Below are 10,325 nucleotides of genomic sequence, written 5' to 3' on the forward strand. Positions count from 1 at the left end.
CATTTAGTTTAGGTGCACAGAAAATATCAGGAGATCTCCTTGGAGGCTATATTCTTAGGAATGGAGTAGGAAGACAAGAAGTGAGGGGTTTGTACTTTTAACTTCATACTATTCTTTTTTGATTTTTTAAAAGATATTTATTTATTTATTTATTTATTTACTTACTTGCTTATTTATTTAGAGAAAACGTGAGTGGGGCTAGGGGCAGAGGGAGAGGGAGAAGCAGACTCCTTTCTGAGCCAGGAGCCCAATGACTCAGGGCTCTGCTCAGTCTCAGGACCCTGAGATCATGACCTGAGCCAAAACTGAGTCAGACACTTAACCGACTGAGTCACCCAGGCACCCTTCTCTTTTTACCTTTTAAAAATGAAATAAATAAAATATTTAAAACTATGCTACTGGACTTTTCATAATTATATAATATAAACATGTAGGATAATTCAAGCTCTGAGTGCATGGGACTTTGGATTTGGGAATATAAAGATGTGGCCTTTGATTCTGACCCTGCTGATTAGGTTATTTTGGTCAATATTAAGCTCCCTGAGCCTTAACTTTCTCAGCTTTAAAGTGGGTACAGTATCACCTACCTCATAAGATTAAATGCTATACTATAATGGAAGAGTCTTGCTTATACCTTACATATTGTCAACATGTACTGGTTTACTATTTTTATACCATCCCATCATCCCTTCTGTACTTTCTTTTCATTTTCATTGCCTCTTTTTTCATCACCCAGTGAAAATTCAAGTTGACATCAATGGAGAATAGCACAGAAGCCACAGAGTTCATCCTCTTGGGATTAACAGATGACCCCAATCTTCAGGTCCCCCTCCTCCTGGTATTTTTGTTCATCTACCTCATCACTCTGGTTGGGAATGGGGGCATGATGGTGATCATCCACTTAGACCCCCACTTCCACACTCCCATGTATTTCTTTCTCAGTAACCTCTCCTTCGTAGACCTGGGTTACTCCTCAGCTGTAGCCCCAAAGGCAGTGGCTGCCCTGCAGTCAGGGAACAAAGTCATCTCCTACAGTGGATGTGCTGCCCAGTTCTTTTTCTTTGTGGGTTTTGCCACTGCTGAGTGCTACCTCCTGGCCTGCATGGCCTATGACCGCCATGCAGCCATATGCAGGCCTCTTCATTACACCACCACCATGAGAGCAGGTGTATGTGCCCTCCTGACTGTTGGCTCCTATGTCTGTGGCTTCCTCAATGCTTCTATTCACACAGGAAACACCTTTAGACTCTCGTTCTGTGCTTCTCATGAGATTAATCATTTTTTCTGCGATCTTCCTCCACTCTTGGCTCTCTCATGTTCCAACACACGCATCAACAACTTGGTTGTCTTCTGTGTCGTGGGCTTCAACGTCTTTTTCACCCTCCTGGTCATCCTCATCTCTTACCTCTTCATATACATCGCCATTCAAAGGATACGTTCTGTGGAAGGACGAAAGAAAGCCTTCTCCACCTGTGCCTCCCACCTCACTGCCGTAACCATCTTCTACGGAACTATCATCTTCATGTACTTCCAGCCCAGCTCCAGCCAGTCCATGGACACAGACAAAATTGATTCTGTGTTTTACTCAGTGGTGATTCCCATGTTGAACCCCTTGATCTACAGCCTTAGGAACAAAGACGTAAAAAATGCTCTCCGGAAAGTACTCAACAAACTTCACCCCCAGTCTGTAAGTGTAGGTGGGAAGTAGACAGGTAGCTGAGTGATAAACCTTCCCCCAGACCTAGATGCCATCGTGACTTCTGAGCTTCGGCAGATTGCAGACTTTTCTCCTCGAAGAACAGTGCTTACTTCTGCTACTTGGAGAAATCATGAAAGCAGCACTTGGAAATGTCTCACTCAGGAAGATAATCTTGTATTTAGTGAATAACAACTTGGGACATTTAAACTCTTCTTGCACTAGTTTCTTGATGTGATTCAAAGCAGAAGATCAGAGCGTGAATTGAATGCACTTAATTGGAAGAAATTTTCACTCACTATTAAGATTTGGTGTAAGGATCACATCATCATTGTATAATACTTATCAGTTGAAATGTACAACATTGTGCTTTCATATTTGGTCCATGAGTTTGAAAGTTAAAGTTTCTAATGCAGACAAAAGATATTTAAATATTTTTAATAACACCTCTAGAAGGTTTTAACTCAAAGAACAGGACACACTATACCCAGAGTTGGATGACCCAGCCTTTAATCCTTCCAAACTCTCGCCCACATTCCTGCTTATTCATTGGTTGAGCACTTTTGTATTTTCGTAACTCCTTCTGTTAATGTGTTGGGATAACTTTGGTAGAAAACAATAAGCCACCTTTGTATGTAACAGTGTCAGTAGATAAATTGTTTAAACTTTAACCTGAATAAACATATCTTTCTTTAGAAAGCTTGCACTCTGTTCCATGCTTTTGGCCTTTGTCTAACATAATTACCAAAGCTTACAGAAGGTTTGGAGGAAAAAGCATTTTTTTCCAAGGGCTATGAAAGAGGAGATTTGTCTTCTGAATTAAATGCTGCATTTCTCAGCACCCTTAAGTTTGGTGAATCTATTATGAGTACACATAATAGCTTTCTGTGCCCTCTTGGCTTCTGTTTTTTCAATAATTCAGTTCACCTCTGGATCCCTGTTGAATTGCGATGTTCTGTAATTAGATGCTACAAGAATAAAAAAGCCCATAGAAATTTACTTCATAAATAGGAACAGTACAATGACACATAGGTCAAGTCCACCTTCAGGTCTTATTTTGGGTCCTGGATGGTATCTGCGAACGTGTGTGTGTGTGTGTGTGCGTAGGGGAGTGGTGATTAATTTTATTTCTCACATATCAATGGCTTGATGGTGTTTGCAGCCACAATTGGTCCAAGTCACAGGATATTTCATGATATCCAGATCTCAAAGACAACAACAACAAAAAGAATTATTTTAAATGTGAAAACCAGAAATATGGGTGGGCAAACTCAGGGAGCTTAGAAAGTCAAATTAGTTTTGAGATTATCAAACTCATTATGCACAGAGCAGCCTCTGTGTGAGGAGAATGGATGGTGGGTCTTGTGGAGAGAAGAGCAAAGAGAGAGTTTTGGAACTGAGGCTGATCTATAGGAGAAACTTCCTCTGGCACATGGCCATTGCCACCTAACAAGACCGGGAGCTTCTCCTGGATCCAGCACCTCAGTTTAAGCAGAAAAGTGTGTGGCTCTCTTAAGAGTTAAAGACCCGATGCCTATATATCTCTCTTTCCTGCTGAAGTCCTCCCCAACTAGTCTAACAATTGACTGCAAATGGGTAAAAGAACTAGTTCTAGCGTCAAGAGCTGGATGAAAATCCTTACTCTTCTTAATCAAGTGTGTGACCTCAAGAGTCACTTAATCTCTTTGGCCCCAACATATGGTAAACTGTGAAGATGACAAAATAAAGTACTTGAATGTGCCCAGCATAATGAATGCATATTCAATACAGCGGAGACTCACTTGGCTGTCCTTGTGCGCTCCACTTTGAGCTTCTGAGCTCCCGCCCTCTCTCCACCCCATCCAAGTCCAAGTTTTTTATTTCTAGCCATTGCTTAACTTCCTTTCTTCCGAGCTGCCGGTTCTACATCAGACACATTTCAAGCTGGTTTTACGCGAGCATTCATTTACAGAAGCTACTCAGAAGGAGACGGCTTGTCGCCAGCAAGACATTAATTTTCGGAATCCACGTTCCTGTGGGGAGCTTTGCACTTCCACATGGGAAATCTGTCAAATGGAGACTAAATGCCCATTTGGTTATTAACAACACCCACCCTCCCCCTGTGGGGCTGGTCTGATGAATGGGAGGCAGTGAGTAAGGCTTGTAGCTCAAGGGAGTAAAGGAGTAAAGGCACAGGGAGACTTCCTTCCTGAAATGGCCAAAAAAGAGAGTGAAAACACATCAATCAGGCCAATTATTTATATCGGGATAAATTGCCCCTTTGAAAAAGGATTCATGATTGAATTACTCTAAATACGGGGCTCCCTTTTGTGCATTAGATGATTTGTTCAGCTTTATGTATGGGGAAAGGAAAATTAAAATATTAGGAGTCTTTGACAATTGAAGCTAACATGACAGAGCCATGACTTCTTTAGCCTTCAAAGAGCCTTTAAAAATAATCTCGACCGACCCTCTCATTTTACAGCTGACAATCCTGATTCCCACAGTTTAGCTTGCTTCAGCTCACAGAGAACCAAGTCTTATTAGACTCTTATTCATCCTTTACATTCTATAAAGTTCCTGATGTGTCAAGAGACATTTTTACTTCCATTGTTTGCCACCAGGTAGATTTTTTGTGCTTCGGTTTTGCAATCGAGGAAACCAGAGCTTTGAAAAGTTAGCTTACCTGCCTACTACTAACAAAAGGAACCAAGATTTGAACATTAGTTTTTCCTTCCCTGCCCAATTCTCTAAGAAAGAACAAATAGCCTTATACTTTAGTATGTTTCAACAGAGGACTTATTTCATGTATAAATCATTTACAGTCTTTCATGATAAGTCCCTGTGGTGTGGAAAGGCGCTGTGGAGAATACAAACAAATATAAGACTATAAGATATAATTCCTGCTCCAACAAAGCAAATCCTCCTGCACATATGGTGACCGATGCAATGCACTTTTGAGATTAATGACTCAGTATTGGATAACTTTGTTGGCAAGAATTCTTCCTATACTCTATGCAACATGAATGGATCAGAGCACATGTGTTTTCAGCCTTGAGAATTGGAGTTGGCTCTTTGAATGCTGCAGCCCACAGAGAGAGCAAGCCTCAGCCAATGTTTACTGGGCATTGAGCATAAGCTGCAAGAAAGGCATGGCGTGAGGTCTGCTCAGGCCATGTTCAATGCCATTCTTGCTTCGGGAGTAGCTTGCAAATGTGCAGTAAAACAAGGCACGTGCTTCTAGATAGATGGCAATTCGAGTCATTGGTGGTCATTGTCAATTGGGCAGAATAGGAAATAATAATTAGAACTCTTCAGAAATTAGACAGAATTCTGTGGGTAGGGAAAGCTTTTTGGAGGAAGTACAATGTGAGCCAAGCTCTGAAGGGATAATGTAGAAAGAGCCCAGACATCCAACGTAGGAGACAGCTTCTCGTTGAAACCTTACCACTTACTAACTGTGAGACTGGCAGGAGTCAATCATGGAGCCAACTTCCTCCTCATCAAAGAGGAGATTGTAGCAGGCCACACCATCCTCAAGGACGTGGTAAAGTCAAAGGAGATCATGGACAGGAAAGTGTTTTTAAAGTTGCTATCCTCTCGCTAATGTCAGTATTGCCACTGACAAATCATTAGCAGAGCTGAATGGAGAGTTTCTGACCAACAGGGACCCACCTGAACCCAGGGAAGGCAGATGGGATTGCACATGGCAGGAGCTTCTTTCTGTTGTCAGAGGCTGTAGGAAAAGCAGACCACTCAGACAGCAAGTAGATGGACCACCAAACCCTCAATCTATTACTTCTGGAGGCAGCTAGGACTTGTTCCCATCCAGCTGGATGAAGGGTCTGGGCCTATGAGAATGATTGTGTCCCTGTAGAAAAATCACTTTCATTGCAAAACTTCCATAGGATCTCCCCACTTAGCTACTCAGATCCAAGCCCAAGAACCTCATCTCCTATTCATGACAAAAGATTTCTCTGTTGTTGGTCTGTGATTATTTCATAAGGTATGTGTATATGTGGTGAGGTGAGGGGGGGTTAGTTTTTGCAGTATATTTAACCAGCAAAAAGTTAGTGTCTATATATGTATGTATATGTATGTGTATATATATTAAAACTTCTTACAATTCAGTGAGAAAAAGCCTAATAGAAAAACATAAAATCGAGTTATTCACTCTATTGTTCATGTTAATTTTACTTATCTCTAGTTTGGGATAGTGATGAGCAATGCTGATGTGAACTTTTCACCACGTGTCCCAAAGCACATAGGCAGTCAGTTCTCTAGGGTATGTGCATTTGGATGAAGAATTGCTGATCCATAGGTAAATAATTTGGTGCTGGTCTTGGAAGTAGTTGTACCAATTTATATTTGTATCAACAAGTGTGTGAGTTCCCACTGCCAACACTTGATGTTACTGGGCTTTTAAATTACACCAATTTGAAGAGAGGTTGGTGTTTTTAATTGTTGGTTTAATTGTATTTTTTGATTACTGATGAAGTCACACACACTTTTGTGGGTTCTTTTTTCTCCAATCCTTTCGGCCATTTTCCCATTGCTATGTAAAAATAAAGCAAATCACAAACAGATCCAAATGCAATTATGGAATGAATATTTCTGCTTTATTCCTGACTTGGATGCGGTCTATATTGATGTTTGCTTTGTAACTATTATTAAACTCAACCTAAATGTTTTATGCACTTTTTGGAGTATATATATACGTGTGTGTGTATGTATAGACACACACATATATATGTATGTAATCACAGTGAAAATGTTAAAAAAGGAAAATGAAACATAGTTACTATATTCATTCCTATATTTCATCACAGAACTTTATGTACTTTTTGGTTATGTATCATGTTGTGTACTTTTCTGTATAAGATGTATTTCATAATACAAATGTTAAAAAAGATACATCCAACCAAGTTCCTATATATAAGAACTTCATAGCATACACTAAAGTGGAGACAGCACTTACCTATAAATAACTTTAATTCTATGTAGCAAATGATAAAAAACAATTAGAGATACATATAAACTGTTGTGGTAGAAGGCAGAAAGAATAGATTCCTGGTGGAGGGGCAGGTGGGCACCAAAATGAAACGTTTGTTCTGGACAAGACGCATGCAGTGAAATGAGAATGAAGCTATGCAGATGTATTCAGCAAAGTGTTCTGTTTGTCTGGAATGTAATATTCATGAAGAGAAGTAATGGAAAATAAGTTTGGAATGCTGTAGGCTGGTGCCCAAAACTTGAAGGAATATTCTCTTTCAAAAGTTAAGATTTTCCAATTTAAACTTTTTTCAAACTCAACTATGGAAAGTCTAGATATCTTGCAAAGGTCAGAAGTAGAGGTGGAATCCCAACCACTGTAGACCATTTAGAACAGTCTTGCTCACGCACCTATGTTAAGGCAAAGCATTTGTTTACTTCAGGCAAAAATTGTTCAGCACTTTGTATGTGAGCACGTATCCACCTAAAAAATTATTTTAGCTCTTCTGGTAGCAGACATTGGTCATTTTTGAAATGCCCAGAATCCATTTTCCTTCTTGTTCTGAGATTTATTTATTCATTTCAGGAGAGAGAGACGAGAGAGAGAGAGAGAGAGAGAGAGAGAGAGAGAGAGAGAGAATGAATAGGGAGAGGAGCAGAGGGAGAGGGAGAGAGAATCCTTAGCGGACTCCCTGCCCTGAGATCACCACCTGAGCCAAAGTCTGATGCTTAACTGACTGAGCCACCCAGGTGTCCCCATGTTCCTTCTTAAAAACATTTTGACTTTCTTTTTTGGAGAATGATCTCATAATCACTGGGTTGATGGGAGAATACCGTGTCCTCCCAAGGCTATGGGAGCTAAAGCAAGGGGAACCTTTCCTTCTCTGCCCCTGTAAAGAGATTCCTACAGGGAAATGCATAGAGGTGCACCGAAGGCAGGTGTGAGTCCTAAGCTCAGTCAGTACAAAGTTCTCACTCTCCCAACTTTGAACCTGAAGCAAGTAGTACATATACCACATGAAGGCTTGCTTTCATGAAGTTCATTTGCCCCAGTGATGGGATTTGGGTCAGGTCATTGTCCAGACAGGACAGTTTCTTTACTCTGACTTCTGTTCCACAGTCCCCTGCAAATGCCCCTGGTTCCTGTTTTTTAGCCAGTAGCCCATGAATTCTGTGAACCTCGTGATATCCTTTTTTTTTTTTTTTAAAGATCTTATTTATTTAGGAGAGAGAGAGAGAGAGAGAGAGAGAAGCAGGCTCCATGAAGGGAGCCCGATGTGGGACTAGATCCCAGGGCTTCAGGATCACACTCTGGGCTGAAGGCAGGCACTAAACCACCGAGCCACCTGGGAATCCCCTTGTGATAGCCTTTTAATTACCTCCTTTTCCCCTTTATGTTAGCCTGAGTTGGTCCATACTAAGACATATCTAATATATCTAGCATGTGGGAAACACTCCACCAGGGATTGGATAGTGAACGAGACAAGATCCCAACCTCAAAACATTGAGAAATTGAGTAGAAATGTAAAATGTTAAAAGAACAAGAAATAAAACCCTCAATAGTACAAGAGAAGTCTGTAAGCATTTTAACTAGCAAGTCAGTAGGAAAATGAATAATGCAGAGAAGGCATCGCCATAAAATTTATCTTACTAGCAGAAAGAAAGTAATTACCAAGTCATCCATTCTGTAATCATGTTTTCTGGCTAACAATGCTGATTAAGATCTAGAATTATTGGTATAGAGATGAAAGAGCCCTCAGGGCTATTTTTGTACCACCATCACATGCTTCAGGGGAGGAAGTTGAGGCCCCAGGAGGGGAAGTGGTCTTATGTCCAAGAAGTGGCTGAGCCAGATCTCATGCCATGATCCACCACTGCAGACCCTCACACACCGCAGCTGCCCTGGCCGGTGGCCAGTAGCCATATTATGCATGTGAACATCCACTTTTGCTTCTTCCTGGATGTTGACATAATCACTCTTTGTCCTTATGAATACCTTACTGGTTCTCTCCTCTGATAATGGTCCCTTTATACCTGAGTGACACGTGGACTTGGCTACAGCTGGAGGGAATGTCCTATCTAAGAGCAAACATGTTTCCTTTCTCATTAATTATAGAAGACCTTCTCTTTGGGTCCTTAATTAGTTACCCTTCACATTTCCCCTCTTCAATTCCAAGTATGTCTTAGGTTGGTCATAGTGTCTCCCATAATGGATGCCACCTGGACCTCATAGCTGAACTCCCCAGAATTATCTTCAGGGATCCCCCTCTCCCAAGGTAACCTACAACCAAGACTGGTCAGTGAAGGACATAAAGGCCTGGTCCCATTGTCTTGTCTTTTCAAGATGGTTCCTGAGAGCTATCCCAGCTCCAGTTTCCCAAAGAATAGGCTAATGCCCTCGTGTCTGGTCCAGTCACCATCTCTCCCTCACAGGTGCCGTTTCCAAGAGCAATCCCTGGTGAGCCACCTGCACCCAAATCTCAGTCTCAGAACCTGCTTCCCAGAGAATATGATCTATGTCAGCTCTTAATTCTGCAAACTTCTGATGGCCAAATAATATAGTTTTACCTTCTTTGGAATGGTGCTTTGTGCTGCTCACAATCTAAGAGCTGTCTAAATCCTAATCTCCAGATTTTTTTTTCCTGAATAAGCAGAGGATAATAGCCCTGAATTGGGTGCACATAACATCCACATTTCCTAGAGATTTAAAGAGCCCTAGGAGCTAAAAATACTTCACCAAGTATTTTTGAGGGTCTCCTGTGTGCTAGGAGCTCTGCTGGGCATTGTCACCTTTGTTTCTCATGCTGACTCTGTTAGCATTGAATTCATTATCCTAATTTTATGGTCGATAAAACCAAGCCTCGGGGATATGAGGTGACTTACTAAAGGTCATCCAGCTAGAGGAGTGTATTCCGCTTAATGCTAAGTGTTTTGAGGACAGGCACTCTGTCATCTTCACCTTTGTGTCCCTAGCACTGAGCTTAGTACCTGATATATAGCGGTTGTTCAATGATTCCTACTGAATGGACGGATGATTTGACCCTCAAGGAAAGGGAATTATAATTTTATCAAGCACTGTTACCATGCCAGTTTTGTTTTCTATAACCCAGTGTACAATTATCTCCTTAAAATGCACAACTAATGCGTGAGCGGTGAGTTAAATTTCCCATTTTACGGATGGCAAAACTGAGGCTCAGATACACAGGTGCTGAGTGGTAGAACCAGGATTTAATTCACTCTATTTTGGAAGCCTCTACATGCCTTCTACTCTACCTGGACTTCTGCACTGTCTCCTGTTTCTCAGATAAGGAATCAGGTACAAAAGCCTTAAGTAGCTCTACCGAAGTCATGTTGGAAGAGTGGCCGTGTCAAGGCTCAACTCAGATTTTCTGTTTCCCCTTCCACCACACCAACTAGTTCTTCTGCTCAGCATGCTCGGAATCTGTAGGACTGTGGCTACCTTTTCCAAACATGGTCGGTCGGATGCCATTGTCGCTTAGATCGCAAAGCTCCTCACCAAATATAAAACTGAAAATGTAGGCCACCTGCCCATGTGATTGTATCTCATAACTCAGAGCTAAAAATAGCTCTCGGCTTGCTTGGCCTGTTTATACTAAAAGCTCATATTCAAATTCACTCGCCTCCTGGATTAATGTCA

The 10,325-nt window shown here is 41.3% G+C and overlaps 1 protein-coding gene across 1 annotated transcript; it reads left to right on the top strand.

The window, feature by feature from the left end:
- The first annotated feature begins 738 nt into the window (after positions 1–738).
- On the top strand, positions 739–2,315 carry LOC112663720 (olfactory receptor 5B21). The gene has a single exon (XM_025452788.3). The coding sequence runs from the start codon at positions 758–760 to the stop codon at positions 1,706–1,708; it is 951 nt and encodes a 316-aa protein (XP_025308573.1). The 5' UTR covers positions 739–757; the 3' UTR covers positions 1,709–2,315.
- The last annotated feature ends 8,010 nt before the right edge of the window (positions 2,316–10,325 follow it).

Source organism: Canis lupus, chromosome 18 (assembly GCF_003254725.2).
Source record: "Canis lupus dingo isolate Sandy chromosome 18, ASM325472v2, whole genome shotgun sequence".
Taxonomy (NCBI): Eukaryota; Metazoa; Chordata; class Mammalia; order Carnivora; family Canidae; genus Canis; species Canis lupus.